The sequence below is a fragment of the Capricornis sumatraensis genome, chromosome 3, assembly GCF_032405125.1.
Source record: "Capricornis sumatraensis isolate serow.1 chromosome 3, serow.2, whole genome shotgun sequence".
NCBI lineage: Eukaryota > Metazoa > Chordata > Mammalia > Artiodactyla > Bovidae > Capricornis > Capricornis sumatraensis.
In genome coordinates this window covers 71351044-71378481 of record NC_091071.1, presented here as the reverse complement: position 1 = coordinate 71378481, position 27438 = coordinate 71351044, and the positions used below count along the sequence as shown (strand labels likewise).

Here is a 27438-nt window from a genome sequence, read left to right as displayed (position 1 = left end):
GATTTGTGGTTTTCCTATTGTTATGTTTTTAAGCAATCTTGCTTGAATTGTAACTACAGTGTTATACCACTGTGAAACACCACTGAGAGATATGCATTGCTGGACCAGAAGCAGTTTCCTATAGAAACAAGGCTATTTTAGTATGCACTTGAGACAGTCTGAGGTGAGAAACACTTGTAAGAAATAAGAAAACGCCTCTTGATTTGCACAAAGCCTTTTCTATAAAATCGTATTTCAATACAAACTGATTAATGTTTGTTTCTATCTTTGCCTTTCTATCTATATACATCTTCCTCCCTCACTCTTTCACATACACACACAAACACACACATCCTTCTCTCTCTCACTCTTTCTATTTTTCTCTCTCCTGTGTAACAGCTTTTTCTCCTATTTGGATTAAAAAGAAGGTTTTCAATTTGCCTCTTTCGGCTACAATTTCTCTCCTTTTCCTAAGGATGTCTTTGGTTCAAAGGAAAGTCTCCTTGGTTTTTTGGAATAGCTGGAGCTCTCTCACAGACAGCCTTTCTGTATGTTTCACTTTTCAGTTACAAAATTGCTTTCAGTGAGTGAGCACACAGCTACCCCTAGTGGAAAAGCTGGAATCCAACATGAGTTACTCCGACTCTGGTAGCTCAGTCAGTCAAGACTCTGCCAGCAATGCAGGAGATCAGGGTTCAATCCCTGGGTCAGGAAGATACTCTGGAGAAGGAAATGGCAACCCCCTCCTGTATGCTTGACTAGAACATTCCATGGACAGAGGAGCCTGAGGCTACAGTCCTGGGACTGTATGGGATCTTTAGTCAGACATGACTGAGCGACTGAACATACACACCACCATGGCACTGCTCCACGGAAAGCATTTACTAGTGTTTGTTGAATGAATGGAAAAATGAGCAAACAAGCCAAACTCGAAGCCAGGACTCCAAAGCAAGCTTTCTTTCCTCTGGACCCTGCTGCATTTGGGGCACAATTTAAGTTTCCATGGTTAAAGTAGCCTCACCAATACATACACATGCACACACACACACATACATACTCAGTTCTTCAACCGGTGCTATCTAACCCCGATGGAGGAGACAAGTGCCCTGCTCTTGAAAGACTATCAGTCCACAAGAGAAGACCCTCTTTACAAAACAGGAGCAGATTAATTGCCATTTGGAAAGAAGACAGTTTTGTACTGAGTGGCCTCTAGAGAATGTGAGTTTGGTACTAAAGGTCTTGGGCAGTATATATTGCCTTGTCTTGGGCCAGTGATATTTTTAGTTGAAGTTGTGCAAAATACCTTCTGTCACTGTCCAAGGGGGTTAAAGCAGGATGGACTGCTGAACTTGTGGTTTACAACAAGTTAAAATCAGACCACCCACCCCTTCCCACCCCACCTCCCGGAATCAGGGTAGTGAAGCTGACTTCTGTGGGCTTAACATTCTTACCAAATGAAGACCTTCAACCAGATGAGCCTCAAAGTTTCCCTTCATGTTAGGAGCTGCTGATTCTACTTGGCTTGAGATTAGGATACTGAGTACATATGGTGAATATCCCTGTCACTGTGACCGTTTACTGCTCATGTCGGCCCTCAGCAATGTTGTAAGGTTTGGATGGCTACTGGAGGCTACTGAGGAAGGCTACTGTGCAGCTTCCTCATTGTTAACATCAGTCTTTCTGAATGTCCCAAAGAGAACCGACTGACTAACTGATGCTTCATCCAGAGCAGTGGACTGTCACCTTACTGTCACATTCCCAAGACTGCCTCTTTGCATTAGGAATTCTCATTCTCACTCTGAATTAATAATCCCTCACATGTCTTAACCTCATCCCAGACTGGAGTAAACCAACACTAGTCAAGTTACCTCTGAGTTACTTCATGTGATTTCATACTTGTGCCCCTATAGAATTTCTTCTGGGAATTAGAGTGAAAAGAACACTTATCTCACTAAGGAAAGCATCAAAGGAATTAGAATCAAGTTTCTACTTTCTGTTTCACTGTTAGAGTCATAGATTTCCATCTCAGAACAATGGCAATCTATAAATTTGGCTTAGAACTGAAATAGCATTGGATACTTGACGGGGAAAGATGATGAAAATGGGCCTTGCTTACTATAAGCTTCCCTTTACACTGAATTCGTTACATAATTTTTATTTATCTTTGTGTACATTTTAATACATTGTTATTTATTAAATTATTAACAGGCTGCCATTGATACTCAGGTGGAGACAAAATAGCCCAGTAGAAAGTTTCAGTTTTTAGGTTTCTCCTTGTCTTCAGAGAACTATTACTAATTTCCCTTTTTCCTTCCTCCATATGACAGCATTCCCTGAAATTTTACATGAATCAGAAACCAGTGTTTGTGTCAATAGTTTTACGGAATTACTACCTTAATTGATCGAGACACGTGATCAGTAAAATAAAGGTTTCTTGATAGCCAGTCTAAGGCCAGGCTCGCAGAAGCCCCCAAACTTGACAGAGGAGCAAACACTGTCCTGTTGGTTCCATCTGTCTTCACTCTGTGAATTTCACCCTGGTGAGAAAGACAAGGAATGGTGAGCTGTTTCAAGGTCACAGCTTCTTCACTGCAGTGGCTTTAAGATACTTCATGCGTGGAAGAAATGCAAAGTGCCAGCGCCATTGGGTGGGCTCACTGTGTAAAACACTAACGCCAGCAACGCTGAATCATTCATGTTCTCCTTGCCCCTTCCCCATTCTCACAGGTTTCTTCTCTAATAGGTAAAGAAAGAGTCCCAGTGGGAAGGAAATTGGAGGAATGTTCTCTTTTCTCCTAGGGACAAAGATTCTGAGTGAAGGCCACAGCAGCCACATCAGATGTTTTCCTGAAATTCCCTTAGGGAATTATTGCCTTTGGTCATAAGTGAAGATCATTCTTATGTTGGCCTAATATCTTCCGCTAGATTAAAGCTCAAGAGCAAACTTGGTTACTGCTTCCTCTGCAGTTGGAAGCAGCCAGTTCACTGCAGGGAAAGTAGTAGTCACTTAATACTTGATGAATGAATAAATGCACCCAAGAGCTTAAACGTCTTTATTATTGGGTCTTTGCTCCAGGCCAACTTCCCACTGACGTCCCTCACTGAATTTAAAAAGGCTTAGTGTTAAACTAATTTCTGTATGGGTCATTCCCACCCCAACACCCACAAGCAAAAATGTAAGAAGGCCTCCGTGAAGGTAGGCTCTTCAAGAACAAGCTACCTACTTGGAATGTTATTCGAAACTTACTGGATTTTCAAGCCAATAGATGAATTGCTCTGAGTAATCAACTGCAACATCATAACCATTGCGTACCCCTGATATGGGCACCATACCATCAAAGGTCTTCACGTCAGGATTAAGGGAAATTCCAAAAATTATACTGTTTCTTACAACTATTAGGAATGCTTGATCATCTGTGAAAATAACAGAATATCACTCAAAATTATATCCCAGATATTTAGACTAACAGAGGGCAAAGGATTATTACCATTTGATAGGATAAAATGCCACCGAAGGATCATGGCAATAATTATAATGCATGATAGATATTTCACCAGAAAATTCAGGTTTTTCCATTGGGTTTCACAGTGGGTGGTTGGGTCACCAGATCACCAATTTCACATAAAAGACTTCTGGAATCACCCAAGGTAGATCAGCATTTCCCTTAAACTTCATTAATTCCTTATTCACACTGCTAAACTATCCATGTTTGGATAGTCACAGACAAAAAGTTCTTCCATTTCTAGATGCAGAATGCCTCAGGCAAGGGAGAGTTGGATTTTCACATTTTGGGGCAAAAGAAAATTTGTAGTCTCTTCTTGGTGAATGGCAGTTCATTAGTTTTAAGTATTTTTAGAAAATAATACCACAAAGTGTTGCCTAGTGTTTATGAAAGAGTCTAATTACTAAGTAAATCTAATTTATAACTGCACCAATTATTGTTTGACTAATGTCTATCTTTGGGAGTTAGAGGGCAGTGACCCCCTTCAATTTACTCACTCTTATGTCCCCAGAGCTCGGAATAGTTGTCTAATAAATATTTGCTAACTGAATGACCCCATACATGAATAAATGGATGCACAGATAAATAAATATGTAGAGTGTCTTCTGAAGTTCTCAAAAGTATCTATACATTGCAATTTAAACATCTTCACAATATCTTATTTAAACTGTCACTTTATGTAGGCTCTTTAATAGATAATGAGGTCCTTTCTCAGAGATCATCTTCTCCAGACTGTAGGCCCATTATGAAAAAACTAATAAAGTTCATGAGTAGGGTTTTATTATCATTCCTCTGTGAGAAAAGGAAAACTTTGAAATGTGAGTTTGTGTTATTGAGACATCACCTATTAAGACAAAGTATAAAATGATTAATTACTGCATAATCTTCATGGGCTAAAAATGGTGTTTGCATTATTTTGATCATGCGGGAAGCTTTGCATCTTCAGCAGGATTATTTTGACAATTTTTTTACTTTCTTTTACATTCGATTAGCTTTTCCTTGTTCCTGACATTTCCATTACTGAGAAATGAATTGACTCAATTGATTAACCTAGTACAGATTTGAAATTTGCAACTATTCCTGAAAAGTACTACAATATATAGCATTTAGTCTTTCACAGCAACCAGCAATGCTGTTTTCAAAAACAACTGAGGCCAAGGAGCCTCCCACAGCTATGGAACTCTTGCAGGAAACAATGCAATGAGATTAACTCCCAAACCTTGCCTCGCTCAGCTGCTTTTCCTCTTTTCTGAACAACTGCAATAATCAAAATAGCAATCCTCATTTATTGAGAATGCATGCTATACAATATGCAGCAAACAAATTCTTATCCTTTTAATTTCTCTCCCTAAAGCCTTTTGTTGTTGTTGCAAAATAACCAAGGTCACTTGGAATCTAAAACCTATGTTCTTAATCACTGTTCTGCAAAAAGTACACACTGGGTACTATTTATTGAATATCTAATCACTCCTGAATACATTTGATTTAAATACAGAAATTAAAAATTATGAGTTTCAAATGTACCCTGAAATTATTCTGAGATCATATTTAATGATTAATTATATATTATAAATGCTCAATTGTTCAGAGAAATAAGAAATATTTCTCAATTTCACAGGGGAATTTTTACTTACTCAAAATCTGATTCTGCTCTTTTTAGGGTAATTGGAAGAACTGTTAACTAAAGCACTGTTTAAGGCTGAAAAATCTTCATCTCTTATCCACCAAACATGGGCCTCCCGGACTCCTCCTCTAATAAGCTCTTCCTCCAGCGCTACTCCTTCAGCCAATTCTCCTCCCTAGGGATAGGTCTCAGCACCTCCGTCTGTTTACTGTGCGTGTGTCTGAGAGGGTTTACAACCAATGAGCATTTGCGGGCCATAGATTAGAGGTGGGGTATCATTTAACGCTGCACTGGCAGAAGTGACCACCAAGACAGCAGGTGGCATAGGAAGGTGCATGACAAGTGCTCTGTGGCGAAGAAAAAAGGACTACTTTCATAACTCTCCATATCAATAAAGGCAAAAACATGCGAAAAACACATGAACGGAAAATAAACAAAAAATGATACTGAAAGGCTTGTCATCCATTCAACATTCCCTGAGTGACACTGTGTGCCATGGGCATCTGTGAAGGAATCGGGTTTATCCTCAAGGAACTTGGACTCTGGGGGACCAGACAGAGGATATGGACCATGGCCATGAAAGAGTAGGCACAGCAGCATCTAGGGTTGGCTGGAAAGGAGATCAGGAGAAAAGAAAGTGTCCTCATTTTTATTTTCCATGCCATTCTCTTATTAAGAATTAAGATTAGTGTTAGCAGAGCAAAGAAGTGAAAAGACAACCGTCGGGAATGAAAAATTTACGCTGTCATTAGCGGTGGCATTTATGACTCCCAAGCATAGTTCCTCCCAGAGTCAGACCTTATACAACCCTATTTTGGATGTGCAGCTCTTAATATTAGGGGGTGCTGGGAAGATGGTTTGAGTTTGGGGGGCTTTTGGGCACTTGGAGAACATATTTGATAAATAATAAAAAAACTATTTTATATAGAGAAAGCTCTCCCATTAAAATTTTATAACATAAAATTAGGAAAAAATAGAAATACTTCATAATCTCCCTTCCCAACAGTAAGCACTATTGACATTTGTGTATCCTGTCCTCCAGATTTTTTAATGCATGATTTTATGAATATATAGCCAATATTAAACAATCTGTGCTTTTTCACTTAATCTTATGCAAGAACTTCCAAAGATATTCTAGACATTGGACAGACAAAATTTTAAAGGTGATCAAATATTTAAATAAACTATTTTCATCTATAAATGTTGCCTTCTAAGCTTCTTGTTGAAAAAAAAAGCATTTTTTTTTTTTTTAGTTCACATATATTAGCACTCAGTAACCCAACCGGTGCTCAGAAGCCTGTTGGGAAATGTTGAAAAAGTTCCACCTCAGTAAAAATCAGTCCATGGGAAACCACTAGTGGAACTATTTGTGAAATAAGAAAAGGTATTTTTTAGGGTTGACACTTATCAATCACTATCAGATAGTAATGTAGATGACACCAATCCCCAATGCACAGTTCAACAATCTTTCCGTGGTGAAAGAATGTTTTATACAAAGAATGTCTATAGCCCCGTTTAATCTTCTGCTGAAAGACTCTGAGGACACACTAAATTAAACAATGTCAACAAGGATTAGGTTCAGAATAAATCTCTGAAGAAACATTGCAAATGCCAATCCCTTTGTAAGCATTACCAATAATTAAAATCTTTCATCACAAAAGTATCACTGCAAAATATTACATGCTGATGGAATTAAATTTTCAGTAACCTTGCATCTGTATATCCTGTAAACACCATAAATTTCCTGGATTCAGGAATATATTTTCCTTTTGAGAACTAAATTTTTCTCTAGGATTAAGACTACTTTTCTCTTAATTTAGGAATTTTTCACCATTAAACATTTACTTTTAACTTGTCCACAGCCATTTTTATCAGTATGAAAATATGTTTACTCCTCTTCACTGAGTAGTGAAAGAAACTTGTTTATACTGCCTCTTTAGATTTTTAAGCAAAGGAAAATAATTTCTTAGAAATTCCCTTTGTGGATTGACTATATCTTATCCTTCCTTTCTTGATCCCTAAAGTACTTAGTATAATAGTCACATACTCTTCAATCAACCCAGTAAGATATCTAGGATGAGATGAAGAATAAATTGCTCAAATAATCACTCAAAGTATTTCATACAAAGAAAAGTTTCATTTTTAGAGCACCTTAAAATAATAAATAGTAAAGGTACTGAAACTGGAGTCAGAACACTCATACTGTAACACTCTTTATTGACTACTGGTTATGAGAATAAAAAATGAAACAAGGAGGCACTTTCCTTGTGGTCCAAGGTTAAGACTCCACACACTCAATGCAGGAGTCCAGGTCTGATCCCAGGTCAGGAACCTAGATCCCACATGCCACGCAACTGTGAGGTCACATGCTGCAGAGTTCACATGCCACAGCTAAAAAACCCCATGTGCCACAGCCAAACAAATAAATAAAAATAAATATTTTTTTAAATGAGATAACTATCCACAAATATCCACGATTTTTATTTCTAAATGCAGAATCTGGAATTTCCCATTATCACAGCTTGCCTGCCTATAACCAGGTGAGAAAAAGTTTGAGGTTAAAGAATCCTGAACCGCAGGCACACATAATATTGGCTCCATATATAGAAACTGTTTCAATTACAACTCATTTGTAATGGAGTTTCTGTATATGGTTGATTGTAAATCAATTTTTGTTTATGGTGCTCAATTAACTCACCCCATACGGCACACACCCCACAGATACCTGCTGATCAGAGGAAACAGCACACACTCCATCAGCAAGTGCCTTAGAGTTCGATGGCAAGTTCCACCTTCAGAGCGTACTTAAAGGACATACTCTACCTCTCACGCAAGTCACAGAATCACGAGCAAGACTCCACCCGGAAGGACAAGCACAGGAGTAAAGACTCTTTGAGGAAAGCAGGCACAGATGGCTGCATCGAGTATTGCTGCATGGATTTGAGGCTGTAATACAAAGAGAAGAAAACCAGGTGAATGGAAAACTGCCCACATTAAAGTGAACAGAATGAATGGACAAAGACGATACAGTGTGTATATAAACATGCATATAATCAAATATTAATCAGCCACCAAAAAAAGAAGAAAATACTCCATTTGCAACAACATAGACAGACCTGGAGGGTATAATATCATTTTCATATGAAATCTAAATTAAAAAATAAAAAACAGATTGGTGCTTCCCAGAAGCAGGGAATGCAAGGTAGCAAAAAGCGTGAAGGTGGTCAAAAGGTGGAAACTTCCAGTTACAACATAAAGCAGTCTTGTGGATGTAATGTACAGCATGAAGACTAAAGAGTTGATCTTAAAAGTTCTAATCACAGAAAAATATGTGGTGATGGATGTTCACTAATCTCACATTGATCACTTCACAATATATATAAATATCCAATCATTATGTTGCACACCTAAAACAAATGCAATGTCATTTGTCAATTATATCTCGATTAAAAAATGTAATCCCAGAAGTCTCCAATATTTGGATACCCAAATATATGTTACCTTGGCTAGTTCGGTTTTTGCCCTTAACTACTTCACCCTTCCCCAACATCATCTTTCAACATAAGGTTCTTAAGAGGCATAAGAGAGAAGAATGACTTACCCAAGGTCACAGATCAATCCAGTCTGTAAATGGATTATGAACAAACAGCCCCTGAGTAACCCAGAGCTTAGAAGTAGAAATTTGATGCTACATAAGATGTGTCTCCTTGGCTGACCCCCAAAAGATCTTTTTACGTTAAATGAAACCAAGTTGTGTTCTCTATGTGACCTTACCTACTGTTGTGAAAGTTCTGGTTCGGTAATAATCTTTCTTTTTTTAATTGGTGATACCTTTGTGTTGTGTTTCTATTCCTTGAAGTAAAGAGATTTGGTGTGCATCCTGTGCTGATAGGATATTCTCTAGATCTTATATATTCTCATTACATACACTTTGTCAGATGCAGTAATCCATTCGTTCACTCAAAACCTAGTAAAGCCAAACAGGCTTTCAAGGTGGTGCTAGTGGTAAAGAACCTAACTGCCAATGCAGGAGACTGGGAATACTGTGAAGATGAGGCCGTTATTATGACAAAGGGAACCAGAACTAAACTCACAAATTGTGTGACTTCAGAATGTGAAAACAAAGAACAAAAGAATTATGAAAGAGAGGATGGTCAAGAGCCATCTGAGAGAATGAAGGCACCAAGGACCATCTGAGAGTAACAGAAGGAGCACCTCAGAGATCTGGGCAAGGAGCACCCCAGGGCAGAGGGAAGAGCCAGTGCAGACATTCAGTGATGGGAAGACGCCTGATATGCTTCTGCACCGAAAGGAAGTCTAGTGAAGCCCAGTGTGGCAAGAGCAAGTGAGAGAAAAAAACCAGGGAGACTTTGAGTATGTAGAGACAAAAAAGATTTGTGTTTTCCATGACAAAATAAAAATCATGGAAATACACTGTCCAAACAAATGAGTCTGCAAAATTACACATTTTACAATCCCAGAATCAATGTTTTCCAAGCTATACCCAGGAAAGATATGTCTATCACTTACAAACTGGTTGTTTTGCAGGATGAACCACAACAATGCCAAGAGGCTGGTGAAGAGTCATCACCACTGACTGGTTCCCCCCATGCCACTTATTGGCTTTCATAACCTCATGAGTAGCACGGTCACTCCAGTACACAGTATCTTCAAAGAGACTTAGGGAATAAGGATGGCGCAGGATCTGTGAAGCAGAAGAGAACAGTGAGACCTAGAAATAAAAACTAAGATGAACAAAGTAGGAAGGGATACCTACCCAAGAAGACGGTTTCCTTTAGCATTTCACTTAATAAAGACATAGCCAAATCCTTGCTCAAGAGATAGAAAAAAATATACTTCTTGACCTATATCCCACTGACAAATCAAAAATACTTTCATGGACCTGTGTCATTTAGCCTTCATCTTTACTCTGAAGGATTCAAAAGCTCTTTAGTAAAATATATTTTTTCTTCATTTTTGCATTTAACTTGTGAAAATAAATTCACCAGAATTTCCTGAATAAAAATACAAAATATGCAACAAACTATGATTTCTTTGAGGAATTTACATATAATTAAATCATTATTTACATGGAAAACAACAGATTGGCATCAGCTAAATAACAGATCAACTAAATCACGCAAGCTATTAATCCTTCCTGGACCATGAACAGGAATAATGATTTTCTGTGAAAAAAGATGGACCGGCCCTCCTTCCTGTTGATATTTTCTGGATGTCTATGACACAGAAGTGAATTTCTTACTTTTCTTTTACTCCATATGCTTCCGACTAAACCATGATCGTGCTTTAATTTCCTTTCTTTGCTACCAACTTACCAAATCACTGGCTATCACCTGCCTCCGGTTGCTTCCATCGTAGTGACAAAAGTCTATGAAATCAAGATAGCCATCCATGAAATAGAGTAGCCTATTGGGGTGGTCGAGAGCTAATCCATTGGGCCAGTAGATCTTCTCCTGTACAATGACGGTGCGCTGACTGCCATCCATGCTAGCTCGCTCAATGCGAGGGTGACTGCCCCAGTCAGACCAGAACATCACGCGGTCACTGAAAAGAAACGAGTTACCAATCAGACAGGACATGTTTCTACATGGAAACTAGTTGTCATTTAGTAGAATATTCATGTTGGTGTATGGCAAAGCCAATACAGTATTGTAAAGTAAAATAATAAAATAATGAAATAAAAATAAATAAATAAATAATAGAATATCATGTTTATGCTCTGCTTAAAATAACACATCTTCAGTTTAGAGTATATGCAAGAGCTTAGTATGTCACAAAGTAAAACTGCAATCATAATGCAATCACAAGCCATCTGGGTGTTTTTATAACGTTCATAAAACATGCAGTACAGTGTGACACACTGAAGTGTCTCCATGCTGATTTGTGTTTCTGTACAATCCACATACAGTTGATCTAGAAAAGTCTATCTGTCCTTGTTTATCTACCCTGTCATTTTTAAGAAGGTCGTTATTCATCATCAGATTCATCATAAATTTCACTGGTGTGTAATACTGTACAATATTTAGCACGGCTACACTGCATTGAACATGATTTGCCTAACTCATCTTCCTGCAGAAGACAACCTAAGGAAATTCAAGGAAAGAAGCCCTCAAAGATCTCTAAGCGTGAGAGAATTTCTTCTTTCCTTTAGGGCCAGGAGGCAAAAATCTCCTTACATGACCTAAAAGGAAGTTGTAGTAAACAATATGAAACTGAAGCAAGAACACCTGGGTTTTGGTTGTATAAATATGAAGTGTTTTACTGCATGCATGTGTTAGAGACTTCATCATATACTTGCAAGCTAAAAAGTAACGTGATCTTTCATTTAAGTGAACAATCAATTGCTCTTGTGTACTTTATGAAGACTACTCAGATAAAGGAAGACAGCAACAACTAGCTGTATGGCTAACATTTATATAGAGACGTCTAAACAAGGGATCATTTAAAATACTGTGATATGAGTATTAGCCATATCACGTTACTGTTATTTCTTCTCATACAATGTTAAGGCAACATGATATTTAAGAAAAAAAAAAATGTCTTACGTAGCTCTGGGATCTACTACTAGTCCCCCTAGATTTGTTACGTTTTCACTAAGCAGCACAGTCCTGTGGCTCCCATCCAGTTTCGCGACTTCAATTGTTCGCAGGGAAATGTCTGTCCAGTAAAGATTGCGTCCTATCCAATCGACTGCAATGTCTCCAGTCATGCTGACACCACTGTCGAGTACCTAAAGACGAAAGTGAATAATAAGTGACCTCTCAAGAAATAATCCAAACATAGAAATAAAATGAAAATTGAGAATAAGGCATCATCTAACTTGTCCTACGCTTTCATGTGAGGACTAGAAAATGTGGTCTTCCCATGTAGAAACAGTAGGGTTTTCTAGGGAAAAGCTACAAGATTGTGCAGAATTGAATACTCTATTGTTGGATTAGTGTGGAGTTTTGATTTCAGAATTTTTTCAATTAAACAAAAACTGTATCCATTTGCTAAGTTGGCCACCCTATGAAACTTTACAGTGTTCTCATGGCAAAAGTAATGCCTTTATTGATTGAGAGCCAACAATTACAAAATAAAGTTCTAAGGGGCAGAGGAAACATAACCACCAAGGATGAAGAAACTGAAACTCTGGGATACTGATCAAGAAACATAACTGAATTAAAGCTAAGAAAAGCAACTTCAACTACAAGGTCCTATTATATAGCACAGGGAACTATATTCACTATCCTATATAATAAACCACAATAGAAAAGAAATAACAAATTAAAAAAATAATTTTAAAAGACAAAAGAAAGAAAAGCAACCTCCCCTGTGTCTCCCTTGTTTTTTACCCACTAGAAAAAAAAAATGCAGAAGGGACTTCCAAGATGCAATCAGGTCTCTGTATCATATAGCCTGGTATTCAGATTCAAGTCTCTCCCTTCAGATCCCATCAGATAGGAGTCAGGAACATCCAGGGCTTTTAAGTATGAATGGCCCAGAGGGAGACATGAGAACCACTTAAGATAAGGTAGGACCTTCTCTCACTGGTGATTAACAGCAAATAGACCTGAGACTGGGGAACTAGTCAGATCAAAGGCCAGTAGACATGTACTTATGTACTTACTAGTTTTCTATCTGTTCCATTTTGAAACGCACTCCAGATTTTACCCTGAGTTCCATCAGACCAAAAGATACGACCACTGACTGAATCAAAATCAACAGCCACAATGTGAGAACCGTGTTGGATAACCGGGTAGACAAAATACCCGTTCTGGGTCATATTGCCAGCAACAAGCTGGCTCTGACTCGCCACCAGTAACAGACTTTGAGATTCTGTCCAAGAAGAAAATACGAAGTGTCAACGATTATGGGAGAAACAACAATATTTGATGCAATACCTTTGATAAAAGAAAGAAGATGCCATTCCAAACTAGAGTAATGGGGAAAAACAAACAAAAACTCCTATAAGAATGATGTTACCTTAATAGCTGATTTTCATAAGTACTGAAAGTAAGCTTTCAAAATTTCATCCTTGAATTACACTTCAGTGTTTATCTATCAACCTGGAGTGAACTATTCTTGCATTCTTCCTGTTACTATAGTTACTTTTGTACTTGCTTATTTTGTACTCTGCATTCAGCTGTGGCAGAGATTTCTAATCATTCCCATGTCCTCTCTCTTCTTCCTTTTTAGTAATAAATTATGCTAAGTTTTAGCAAAGCACAGGACCTAAGAGCTAGAGGTGTTTCTCCATTTCCATTTCAATTTGGAGAGAATATATGACTAAATTTCCATCAATAAAATGCAAACACAAATGATGTGTCAAATTCCTGGTATCATCCTTAAAAGGAAGCTGCTCGCCCCTTTCATACTTCCTGGGAGCTGGCAAACTCTGGAGCAAGATCACTGGATTCCTGGATGGAAGGCACACCAGTTTTTACCCCCAAACCCTCTACCCTCCAGACTCCTACCTGAAAATAAGAAACTGCCTCTTTGGTTTTAGTATTATTTATTTGGTCACATTTAAAGCAGCCACATCAATACCCTAACACATAGTACAAACACTTTCATGTCACAGAAACTGAATTAATACTATGTGTGTGCTGTGCTCAGTCGTGTCCAACTCTTTGCCACCCCATGGACTGTAGCCCGTCAAGCTCCTCTGTCCATGGAATTTGCCAGGCAAGAATACTGGAGTGGGTTGCCATTTCCAATTCCAGGGGATCTTCCTGAGTCAGGTATTGAACCTGCGTTTCTTACATCTACCTGCATTGGCAGGCAGATTCTTTACCACTGCACCCTCTGGGAAGCCCAGAATTAATACTGGTTGAATTTAACTCATTAAGCATTATACAAAGATGGTGTCTGGAGTATGCCTGTTAAATTAGCTGGAGTTAGTTCACTTTCATTACCTGTAACTTTACAAGTCCTCTGATCAGCGTCTAGCCTGTATTCTGAATCACACCAGCACCGGAAAGAACCTCTCATGTTGTAACAGTACTGGCTACAAAAGCCTGGAGTACGACATTCATCTATGTCTTCACAGGTCTTAGAGTCATTGCCAAGCAGGTATCCCAATGGACACTGGCATTGGGCCCCATAAGGCCCTTGAATACACTGGTGAGTACAACCACCATTGGAATCTGAGCAGCTATTCTGGTCTAGAATAAAGAAAAAGAAATCACAAAGGGGAAAAGTCAGGAATCTTTGCTTCTTTGGTTCACTCTGTTATATTACATGTCATACAGTCTCATCACCCTCAACACAATACCCAACTATGAGCTATGAGCAGAATCCACATGGATGAGGTCCATATGATGTCCAGTGCTCTGACTTGCTTAAGGATTTACCATCTTTCACATCCACTGGACTTGGACCACTTTCTTCACTACAACCTTCTAATATAACTCCATTTAGTGCAATGAGAGAAATGTGGAAGAAATATAAACATAAAGAAAATAACTGTCATTGGTAAAGCATGCAAAGAGACCTAAATTACTTCCCATTTGTTTTCTGTCATTCTTCTACCTACATAGATATGGAAGATAAGACTTTGACATTGAAGAACAGAGTTAAAAGGTTTACAAAGGGGAAAGACAACTGAAAGACTAGAGGGCATAGATACACTAACATACCATCATCCTCACTTTCAGGGCTAAAAATGACTATGCCCAAGGCACCCAAGATAGTTATCTGCCTGTAGATGCAAATACCCTCTACTTCCATGTGTACTCTTATATAACAGTCATGGTATGAAACGTGTACCAGAAGGGGAAGTAAGTCAAAATGATTAGGACATTTTCAGCACAAACGCAATGCAAATAAAATCATAAGAATCTAAAACACTTTGCAGTCATACCTGGCTGGGGTTCATCTGAGAGTGAGCATTGATTAAAGAGCAAAGAAAGAAAGGACAGTAATTAGGATGATATGCCAATCACAGGATTTTAATCACAGCAAACACAAATCCCTGGACTTTACTTGTTTTGTGGCAAGTTCTGATTGAAATTAGGAAATATGAAAGTTAGAAAAACTTATGAGCGCATTACCCAACAGAACCAAATTTAATTTGATGATCTAATGAAGTAAAAACACAGAACTGGGTGCAAAGGATTAAATGAGAAATACTATCCAGTGATGATTTATTTGAATTCCATGAGGGCTATCCCTACACAGGTTGAAATTCAGAGAACTGAGATTCCTTCCTCAAGAACTACATGGTGATTGTGACAATGATGACACACAGCTGGCCACTGCTCAGGATGAGTTCATGGCCAGCAAACTGTGGTCAGGAGACTTACTGCAAAGTGGGGACTCATCTGTCCCACCGGGGCAGTCAGGGACACCATCACACACTGCACTCAGATTCACACAGATGCTATGGCCGGGGCATTGCCACTGCCAACTGGGACACTGAAAGGGCTGAGTAGGGCAGTCCTTCTCATCACTCATGTCTCCGCAATCATTGTCCCCATCACAGAGCCAACTTCTATAGATGCAGTTTCCATTTTGACAGACAAAATGAGATGGATGGCAGGTTTTGGGGGGACAGCCATTGTGCTCATCAGATCCCTGGAGGCAGTCCTCATGTCCATCACACTCCCAGGTCTTCGGAATGCAGATCCCATCTTCTTGGCACTGGAATTCATCTTGGTGGCACATACCAGGAGGCCTGGTTGCTAAGAGAACAGCATGGGGAAAATGCGTTTGTGAATGTGATCCATAATCCCTTTTACATAACTCCTAGGTTCAGAAGAAATCACTTTGGATCAATGGCGAGTTTCTAATAATGATTATGACAAATGCAATATTAACATCTAAATACATGGTTGTCTTCTCTGTCTGATCTGATTAATGGATCTGATAACAAAAAAACGGATGTACAATGGATAGAAGTCCCTGAGTCAAAAGAAAATTATATTTCCTGTGTTTCTAACTTTGGATTAAATAATAAAAAATCATCAGAGAATTTAATAGAGGTTAAACAGCTATGGTGACATGGAATTCATGTATTTCATATATTTGGATGTTATCATTTTCCCTCAAATGAATTATACTAAATGAAGCCAAGTAGGAAGTCAAGAAATACCTGGAGTAACATGCAAATTGGAGAAGGCAATGGCACCCCACTCCAGTACTCTTGCCTGGAAAATCCCATGGATGGAGGAGCCTGGTAGGCTGCAGTCCACGGGGTTGCAAAAAGTCGGACATGACTAAGCGACTTCACTTTCACTTTTCACTTTCATGCATTGAAGAAGGAAATGGCAACCCACTCCAGTGTTCTTGCCTGGAGAATCCCAGGGATGGGGGAACCTGGTGGGCTGCCGTCTATGGGGTCACACAGAGTCGGACATGACTGAAGCGACTTAGCAGCAGCAGCAGCAGCAGCCGGGAGTTGATGATGGACAAGGAGGCCTGGTGTGCTGCAGTTCATGCGGTCGCAAAGAGTCGGACATGACTGAGTGACTGAAATGATGATGAAGCCAAGATGACTGTAAATCTTCCATTCTTTGCAAACTTTCCACTATTCATCAAGCACTTCTATTGAATGCTTGCCTATTTCACAGGAGTAAACCCAAACTCTCTCCCAGGGACCTTGTAAGGTAATAGAAAGCTACAGGCAATGGCACTTCAACCTCAGATCACCTGAGAAGAATTCCATGCTTTCAATGTGAAACATAAACTTCGGTGATTAAGAATTTCTGGGTGTTGTACACACTTATTAAGTATGCAAGCATTTATATTTTCTTTTATCCATAGATTTAAACCATGCTTTTCTGATTGTTGTTATAGTCACTCAGTCGTGTCCTGGGTTCTTTGCAACCCCAGGGACTATAACCCACCAGGCTCCATGGCCCACGGGATTCTCTAGGCAAGAATAGTGGAGTGGGTTGCCATTACCTTCTCCAGGGATCTTCTGGACCTAGGGATCAAACCCTCATCTCCTGCATTGGCAGGTGGATTCTGTACCACTGAGCCATCAGGGAAACCCTATTTTCTGATTAGGGAGGAGAATTGATAGAAACCTACTTTTTATGATCCACCTCACCTTGTTTAATATAAAAATGGCAATAACAAATCCTTTCCATTATTAGGTCTACAGCCTGTGAAGTTTATAAGGTCCATCAGATTTATAGTCCATGAAGTCCTCCTTGAACCCTCAAAAAATGTCTTTTCTCGGAACCTTCATTGAATTTTATCTGTACCATTTCTACAAAGCCCTTATAATTATCTGCCTTGCTTTGTTTCTTACTTTCTATCAGATTCCCAGAACAAAGACCACAGAAAACATGTTAGCAGATACTAAACAAATGATTTGCTTGATGTGACCTCCCTATTGAGACTTAAAATAAACCATTAAAATATCTTTATATATGGCAAACCTCATTGAAACCCACTAATTTTGAATGCCCCAGGTAATACTGAAAAGAAAAATACCTGAGAAATAGTTAACCTACTCAAAAGACAATTTGAAAGTGCCCATTTACAATTACTTGATTCACAGTTTATCCCTATTTGGTGATGTTGATTTTATTTTCTTATACAATCAATACTGCGGTCCTTGGACAATGTTTTGTTAATTAGGCTGCCTTCCCTCTAGCTTATCTAAGAGAAAATCTGTGGTAAGAGCAATCCTGGTAAATAAGAAATGACCCTGTCACCTGAAACATGCTAGGTATATGGTACTTACAACAATCTGTCTCATCAGAGTGGTCATCGCAGTCAAAAACACCATCACAACGATATGTCTTGCTAATACACTGACCATTACTAACACATGTGAATTGAGAAGCAGTGCAGTTAATTACTGAAAATGAGAGAAAAATATTAGAAATTAACCCAAGGAACAACTGAACATCGAAATTTTTCTAAACATCATGAATAAAAATAAACCCTTATTACAATAGCCAAGATAGGTAAGCAGCTTATTTGTCCATAAACAGAGGAATAGATAAAGAAAATGTGAGATATATATATTTACACACACAATGGAGCACCACTCAGCCATGAAAAAGAATGAAATTTTGCCATTTGCAACAACGTGGATGGACTTAGTCATTAAGAAAAAGACAAATACCATATAATGCCACTTATATGTGGAATCTAAAAACTAAAACAAACTAATGAAAATAACCAAAAAGAAACAGACTCACAGACATAGAAAACAAGCAAGTGGTTAACAGTGGGCAGAAGGAAGGAGACAGGGGCAAGATAGGGATAAGCTACAGGAATATATTACACAACAAAGGGAATATAGCTGATATTTTACAATTATAAATGAGTTTAATCTTTGAATGTTAATTAGTATATTGTACACCTGAAACATATAAATCAGTTATGGACTTATAACCTCAGTGGATTAATTAAGCAATTAGTTAATTAATTAAAAAAGTAAAACAGTGTACTTACTACAACCAATCTCATCAGACCCATCAGCACAGTCCTTGGTCCCATCACAGACAAAAGATAGGGCAATACATCGGTGACCAGGGCATTGAAACTGAGTAGGTGAACATGTCTGTGTATAATCTAATGTCATCCAAAAACAAAACCAAGTTAATAGTTTATTTCTTGTCCAATGTGTACCAGAGCCAAACTGTACAATGCTTAGGAAATACATAAATTATCTCAGTTGTATGTGTGCTCAAAATTCCTGCACATCAGGCAGATCGTGTTCTTGGAGAGAGGAACAGAAATAATATAGGTCAGAGTCAGAAACTGTGAGGATACTTTGAAAAACAGACCATACGTAGAAGATAAGCATCATGGCCTTGGTTTGGACTACACCTCATGAATACTATGAAGTCCAAGACTCTTCTGCACAGCTAAGCAATGAAATCCAGCCCACAAGACAGGATGGCCTGTGGTCATGGAGCATGGTCCACATGATAACTGGATTTAACTGGATCATGACAACTGAATTTAATCCAAAGTCTAAGCAGAACTATCCTCAAAACCAGGACCCTAGCTGGCTGAAGAGACATAGCCTTAGGGTCAGACGGACTGCCTCCACGACCCAAAATAGGAATCATAATATAGTCTCACAGAATGTGAAAGCTAGAGGGGATCTTAAAGCTTATCTAGTCCTGAAAAAAAAGGGACTAGCCAAATCATGCAACCAAAACAGAACTTAGTCCAGGGAACTCTGTACCCCCTCTGTGCAGGTGGGTAAGATTTAATGAAATTGAAATGTTCTTTGCCTTTTTATTCTATTGTCTTTTTGCCTGTATAAATGACAAGAAAAACCAGTAGCTAAACATCTGGGTGTGTTTATATGATTTAGAAAGTGGAATTGTTTTAAATATCTGAACAGTTGGTTGTGGGATTTTTATTTTCCAGTTTCCATCGGGATATTAGTTAGATATCAAAGACAGTCCTTGTTTTGCTTCCACAGAAAATATTTAGCAAGACTTCCCATGTCTTTGCTTTTACAGCCTATTAATACACTGGTTGGCAGATGGAACAGAAGTGGCTAAGATACAATGAAAATTATATGAGCATTCAAGGAAAGTACTCAAGGCCTACTCATGGTTCAAATCTATTTACTAGGCTGACCAGCCAAGAGAAATCAGTTCAAAACTTACTGCATGACTTTTCATCTGATCCATCCCTACAATCATTATCTGTGTCACAGACCCAGCTCCTTGGGATACAGAAGTTATTGTCACAGGTGAACTGATTAGCACGGCAGGAAGTGGGTGCTCGAGTGGGGCAGTTCTGCTCATCGCTGCCATCCAGACAGTCATTCTCTCCATCACATCGCCACATTGAGGGAATGCAGTGTCCTTCGCGTTTACACTCAAATGCTAAAGGTGAACAGGTAGCATCTACAATAGAAACAAATTGGTCCTAAAGACATTGGTTTTTACAGCCTTTTAAATGAGATCTTACCTTTCAATGGGAGCATTATACAAAATGTGAAAGTCATCATCATTTGCTGATGTTTATTTGGCAACTATTATTTACATATTTCTTTTCTCTCTGAATCTTCACAAGGATACTGCCAGGTACATATAATTATCTGCATTTTTACAGATGAGGAAATTGAGGCTTTGAGAGGCTTAGGCATCTGCCCAAGACCAAAACTCTAGTTGTCACGACTGTAAGGCCCATCCTTTGCTTCTAAGCTATGCTTCCTCTCATCATATGGCTCATTTGAAATTGATAAAACATTTATGTAAAAATCTGCACTTTTAAAAAAGTGCAAAATAAAACAAAACAAAATAAACCTTTAGAAATTTCAAAAATGTACAAACGAGCACTTTTATTTTCAAATGTCATTTCTATTAATGTCTCCTTGATAGAAATTTCTGAGATCACAATAGTATTTATTATAAATTGGATTACCATCAAAAGATTATAAAGGTTAAAATCACCATTTCACCCATAATCCATTTTACACCTACAGGAGGAAAAAGGAATACAGTACTTGAGATTTTCAAAAGCCATTTTTGCAAACATTTATTCCATGATACCATTCTCTCCAGTACTATAGATTAGATCCCGTTTATTTGGGGTAGGAGAGGCCAAGATGCAGTGATTCTGCATGTCCATCCAATGTCAGAGAAAAATTTTATTGAGGATAGTCCAAATAATGCTAGAAATCATCTGTAACATTATCTATGCATAATATTCATCGTCTAGCTTTCTAAAACCCTTTAGAGTACATATTCCTTTTTTCCTATAGAGATAACCTAAGCCGTTTTTTTAAAGCGCACCTCTCTCCATATAGATCATAGGACGTATCACTAATGTATAAGCTACTTACTAGATGTGGTACATTGAACCTCATCACTGTTATCCAGACAGTCATCAAATCCATCACAGCGATACCGAAGGGGCACGCATCTGCCGTTGTGACAGGAGAAGGAAAGAGGCCCACACTGCTCCACCGGCGGCTCTTGGGAGGCGTTCTCCACACATGTCAAATGGTCAGAAGCCAGACTCATTCCGTAGGGGCAACCACACACCCGCTGGGAACTCGGCACTGGGAAGCAGAAGTGGCTGCAGTCGCCATTTGGGTTGGTGGGTCGGTTACAGGCATTAGACCCTGAAAAAGCAATGCCCCCAAACAGGGGAGTTAAGCGCATTCCTTTTAGGTTGATCACAGGTTTGGTTTGTGATGAAAAATGAATGGAAAAGAATACTTGTCAGACCCAATATTAGAAACTGACTTCTTCTTGGAAAGGAACACGCCAAATGACACATTCAATTTAAATACAGAGAAGTGCTGAAATGTGTTTTTCCTCCCATATGCTTAAAGTTAGTAGAGTTGAATAGAAATTCTCACACATTAAAATTATCTCAGTGACAGGAAGATAAAACTATCAGGAGTTATAGTAAATAAGAAGTATTTAAAGGTAAAAGGAGCCATCGTATTAAATACATCCATACAAAACAACCTGGCAACATTACTCACCTGTCTGGACTCTAGAATCATATACTTTCGCACGCATTACAGAACCAACACCACTTCGGAGAATAACCGATTGTCCAGTATTGTATTTCCCGAATCGAATAATACCACGTCTCCAATCAGTAACATATATATAGTCTAAGAAGAAATATGGTGATAAGTTTATTTGCCACAGGTCACCTGGGAAAATGCAATATGTTTGTAATGCTTCTTCTAAATGTGGGAAGCTTCTTTCATAAGTATCTGTTTAAATAAATATGTTTCTGTTTTCCATAACTTGCAATTCTAGAAATGACTCTTTAGAACCTTATATATATATATATATTTTTTTTTTTTTTCTTAAAGAAAAAATTTATTTGTTGACTTTTGAGCCTCTGAAGCTAAGGACCTTTAAAAAACAGTAGAAAGAGTTGCTAGTATAGATATCTGAGAGAGATTTTACCTAGAAGAAGCCTATATTTTTAATAATAGTAGTGTTCAGATTCAGGGAAGAATATTGGAATATGGAATATTGTGATGGTACTTAATAGTAATTGGGCTTAGACTTCTATGGGTAAAAACTGTTTTAATCTCAGGATTCTTTTATACAATATGAGATGATGCCTCAGGAGACTGAGTTCTTATCCTAGCTTGAGCACTAAACTGCTGAGTGATCTTCACTCTGTGGGGGCTCATGTTTCTAGTAAAATTCATCTCTAAGTTCTCTTCCAGGTCAAACATTTTATATCCCATGTTTAATGAGAACATTTTTTTCTTTAATTTGACTCTCAAATTTCAAAATGAGCTTTGAGAAGGCAAAACATAGACATAGTTCAAGAAGGAAATGTTAGTGCATGTTTAGGGATCAATAAAATTTTATCCACATAAGTGTTCCTACACCTTAAAAGACAATAATGCTCCACAAAGCTGAAAATGGAAGAGGCCATACAAGATTTTAAACATCAAAAATTCAATTGAGTTCTTTTTACCTAAGATACTAAAGCAGGGAAATAAATGCATATTTCAATAGAGTTTTCCAACGGAAAAAGCAATAACCAACTAAAAATTCCAACTCACCAGAAAATGACTAAGATGTCACAAATTTTATCATAAAATCCGTTTTCCTTATCTATGGTCTAATCAATGACTAATCAGTCATTGGACTCACTAAATCATATTTAGCCTAACTGGCAATCAAACTGCAAACCAGCAATTAAATAAAAACTGCATTTTCATTTAATTGCTAAATATTCCAGCAAACAGCAGAGAAAATTTAACATGTTTATACTGTTCCTATGTGAGAACAAATAGGGTGTGTTGGACAGCATTAGTAGAAAGGGGAAAAGAATGCACAGGCTGGGGAGAGGGGGGCTGCATATTTATAACTGACTCAAAAATCTCACAAGAGCACTTAAAATATTTTAAAATAACATGCACTCCTCCACAGAAAACAGGGGGGGAATATGGAATATATTTACTAGTTATTCATTCCATACTACATGTGTATGAGAAAGTCTTTGAATTATAGTCAATGTCCACTTTTTTTTTAAAGCAGTATGACAGTTATTCACAGTACAAAATTTCAGGACTTCCCTGGTGGCTCAATGGAAAAGAATTCACCTGCAATGCAGGAGACGTGGGTTCAATCCCTGGGTCGGGAAGATCCCCTGGGCGGAGGGCATGGCAACCACTCCTGTATTCTTCCCTGGAGAATTCCATGGACAGAGGAGCCTGGAGGGCTATAGTCCGTAGAGCCGCAAAGAGTCAGATACTTTGTGAGTCAAACTGAGTGACTTAGCACGCATGCAGGAAGTCTCAACCTGAGACACAACTAGCGTAAGTGTAGGGCCTTTGGTGGATCACAAAATGGCACCTCTCTAACTAGATTAATTATGGTTTGTCAAGCAGAACCAGGGTAGATTTTAGTTTCTCCTTACTCTCTTGGCCTGGCACATGCTACACAATCATTCACAGAACCTCTACTATCAAGAATAAGCAAACCACCTGTTTCGTGGTGCCAAGCTAGATTCTTATTCCCAGCAACTGAACCCACAAGAACATGCCTATACTCACAAGAGGGGAGATGGGAGAAAGAAAACAGATGCACTGTTATATAAAAATGTCTCAAACAGAAAAAAAATTAATATTTCATCAACAAACCAAATGTTTTATTTAGACATAAGAGCACCATTTCATAAGTGACCAGTTTTTCTGAATTATGAGATTGCCAAATGAGGATGAGTTTTATACAGCTTGCACAGTATAAATAAAACACCTTTGCTTCAAAACATACCTTGAGAGACAGCAAGTCCAAACGGATTTGTCAACTGAGGTATATTGGTCAGGGCTTTTCTGTCTGAACCATCAAAGGTACTGTGCTCAATTTTATCAAAAAAGGCATCTATCCAGTACAATCGTGAAGAACTAGAATAACAAAATACTTGGTTATTGGTTATTCAGAAACTAAAAAAGCACACCTTATACTAAGGGCATTCAAATCAGGGGCTTCCCTGGTGGAACAGCAGTAAAGAATCCGTCTGCAACGCAGGAGACATGGGTTAGATCCCTGGGTCAGGAAGACTCCCTGAAGAAGGAAATGGCAACCCAGGCCAGTATTCTTGCCTGGGAAATCCCATGGACAGAGGAACCTGGTGGGCTACAGTCCATGGGGTGGAAAGAGTTGGACACGACTAAGAGCTGGACAGTCCATGGGGCCGCAGAAGAGTCATACACGACTTAGCAACTAAACAACAGCAATTCATTCATTAAGCAAAGTTTAATAGTCTTATGTTCCCCAGAAAAACAAAGCAACTTTCATGAAGTGATTTTCAAATGTCTTAGAAAACCTGAAATGTTATCTTCAAGTTAAGAATTTTAGTTTTTGCCTTATTAAATTCACATTTAGGAAAAATACTGTTAGTGACTTATGTTTAAAAGGTTAAACACATCTCTTCCTATTTTTTCTCCTATGAACTGCTTTTGTATTTGATATCTCTAAGCTTGTTTACCCTGTTGCTGCTGCTGCTGCTGCTAAGTCGCTTCAGTCGTGTCTGACTCTGTGCGACCCCATAGACGGCAGCCCACCAGGCTCCCCCGTCCCTGGGATTCTCCAGGCAAGAACACTGGAGTGGGTTGCCATTTCCTTCTCCACCTTTTCCTATATTCCTTGACAGATCAATATCTTAAAATTTAAAATCTGATATTCTAAAAATCCTCCCATAGTACATATAGGCAAATATATATTTGTTGACACCAAAGATTTCCTATCCTCAAGATGGCCCCTGTAAAAATTACACATGACCAGTACTTCATCAAATCCTTCTTCTATTTCCCTGAGTCTTGCCCTAACTTCTGCTTCATCTAACAATTTTCAGAATATTCATTTTAATGCATACATTTTCATCCCAGCAGAAGCTGGCCAACTACAATATGTCTCCCTTAGCAGCAATTTGGGATGATTACTACTTACCTCCAATCAATGGACAGCCCACTGGGCCACCCAAGAGTAGTGTTTACTATAGGTAAAATGTTAGATCCATCAGCCCATGCTCTCAGGATTTTAGCAGGACGGTACCAAACTGAGAAGAATATATACCTAGAAAAGAAGTTAATAAATCAAAGATGTTAACATTGACACAAACTACATAACTTAGATCTAACACAAACACAGATTCTCCAGAGAATTGCTGCAAACCAGTTTTCTGTAGGGTTTATATAAAAAAAAAATATATATAGAAAATACAAATAGCATTAAAATGAGCATCCAGGGCAGAGAACCATTGTGATAGACTTCAAGACTATTGTCACCAAGTAGGTTCTTTAAAAAGACACAATTCAGATTATTAATACTAAATGTCCTTGAAATAAAATAAACGATGAGCAAAACAAAAGCAAAAACAGACTTTATATTCTCTCATTTTCTTTCTAGATTAAACATCCAGGATCCACTAGATGACTCTTCAATCATCTTCCACAAGGAATTTGCAGCAAAGCATTTCATTCCTGATTAAAAATGCACCCAAATCAATGTACCCAATATGTCTTACCCAAGACATCTTTTTTATGCTTTTCTTTTTTAATTTCAAAGGGTAGCAAAAATATAAGTATAGGGGAGGAAAGCTCTTCTGTTTCATGTGAGCCTTAAGAACTAAAATGAGTCTTTTCCAAAAGGTAACTTTCTGAAATGTGACTTCATATTGTTTTAAATGAATGACTGATTAGGAAAGGAATTTAATGCCTTTTTAAAACCCACTGCCAAAGACTTAGCTTAAGATAAATTCACTAGAAAATCAACATTTAACTCTCTATCGGGCAATAAAACTTATCAATACCACCGTCAGTTTTAAAATATGTTAGACACACAGGCTTTGCAGTCAGATAGGTCTGGAATTTTAATACTAACTGTTGCTTAATAGCTGTGGGTCCTTGAGCAAGTTACTTTATCTTTCTGAGGTCCAAAACAGGTCTTGTATATACTCACTCACAAACCAGCTTTTGGATTAGATGAGATTATGCACTATGTAAAGTGTTTGCTATGTACCCTCAATCAGGCTTTAGTAAGTTACCAGTTATCACTTTTTTATTACTCTATTAAAACATAACTACCTAGCTTTCGACTTTATGGTACACTATCAAACATATTTAAATAAAAAAGGTAAGAACTAGAAGGAATGATGTGAAATGCTCTGTCTTTTCTTGCCTGACTCCATCAACAATGCAGTGGTTAAACACTTCGTGGTCCGAAAGACTTTTCGTTCTGAAAACTACTGAACGATTTAGAAAGCTTTGGTAAGTTTTGCATCAATGCATTAAAGCTGGGAAGGAATTTGAGCCTTTCCTGATAATTCTGCTGCATATTCATTCCTTCTCCACAGAATCTGTGACTCACTGTTTGGTCCTATGTGACTATGAAAAAAACACAGTTCAGGGAAGGCTGGGAAAGCCAAAACTTAGGAGAAAGTGTTTGAAAGGAGGTAAAGTGATAATTTCAGCATAAGCTAAAAGGATACAATCTAAGGTGATTTCAATTTACATGGTTCAATCTTGTATTTACTAAATTTGTCAAATACCTATGGGATCACTTGTTTTCTTAAGAAAACATGAACATACTTACCCAGCAGTAGGATGAACTACGATTGACCGTGGGTTATTTAAATTCTGGATGATTGTACGTCTTGATTTATCAGCTAGCTTTATGACACTGACACTCCTATAAGAAGAATCTGTCCAATAGAGATTCCTCGAAATCCAATCAAAACTCAAACTTTGAACACCTGGCACCCTGTTAGCTGTGATAATTTCTCTTCCTGTAAATTAAAATATGGACATGGTTTAAAGTAAGCATATTTTATATGATATACATTTTCCTATCACTGCATATTTAAACTTTGTGTGAGCATGCAAAGAATATTTCAGTAACATGAAATTCTTTAAAAAAAAAAAAAAAGCAACTGTAAACTGCAAAGCAACACATGAGATAAACCTAGAATCTACTCATCTCCAAACGTCTGGATCTCAAAGAATAGATATGATTCTGTTAAACAGAACCAGCAGTGGTATGGCCTGGATTTACTCCCTTGTTCAACCTTTCAGAAAAAATTTCTCAGTACAGAACATCTGAAGAAGAGATACCTGAGTTCACATACTCACAACCACCACCCACAGACAGCACTGATAAGCTGACACTGCCAGGTACGACTGGGGGTATCTGTGAGGCATTCCCGCCCAACCTTCTCATCAACAATCCTTTCATAGCCACAAAGTTGCCAAGTTTGGGAAAGCCCAGCAGCCAGAAAGGAAATCAGAACTGGGTATGAGGAGAAACAAAGACCACTTTTTCCTTTGTGAATTTTTATGCCTTTCCCCCTCCTTTTACTTAAAAAAAAAAAAAAAAATGTGAATCAGAGTAAACAATCACGCCTCTTTCTTTT

At 38.2% G+C, this 27438-nt stretch overlaps 1 protein-coding gene across 1 annotated transcript in view; it reads right to left on the bottom strand.

Annotated features, from left to right (window-relative positions):
* LRP2 (LDL receptor related protein 2) overlaps positions 1-27438 on the bottom strand; it is a 146042-nt gene that overhangs the window by 73688 nt on the left and 44916 nt on the right. Inside the window, exons 17-33 of the mRNA XM_068968453.1 lie at positions 26622-26814; positions 24978-25103; positions 23802-23932; positions 21533-21667; positions 20882-21163; positions 19698-19940; positions 18523-18642; positions 17804-17920; positions 15414-15791; positions 14025-14273; positions 12737-12945; positions 11673-11857; positions 10443-10671; positions 9637-9811; positions 7930-8052; positions 3227-3393; positions 2373-2516 (exon numbers count right to left, since the gene is read on the bottom strand). Coding sequence (XP_068824554.1) covers positions 2373-2516; positions 3227-3393; positions 7930-8052; positions 9637-9811; positions 10443-10671; positions 11673-11857; positions 12737-12945; positions 14025-14273; positions 15414-15791; positions 17804-17920; positions 18523-18642; positions 19698-19940; positions 20882-21163; positions 21533-21667; positions 23802-23932; positions 24978-25103; positions 26622-26814 — 3206 coding nt within the window. The remainder of the gene's footprint in view (positions 1-2372; positions 2517-3226; positions 3394-7929; positions 8053-9636; positions 9812-10442; positions 10672-11672; positions 11858-12736; positions 12946-14024; positions 14274-15413; positions 15792-17803; positions 17921-18522; positions 18643-19697; positions 19941-20881; positions 21164-21532; positions 21668-23801; positions 23933-24977; positions 25104-26621; positions 26815-27438) is intronic.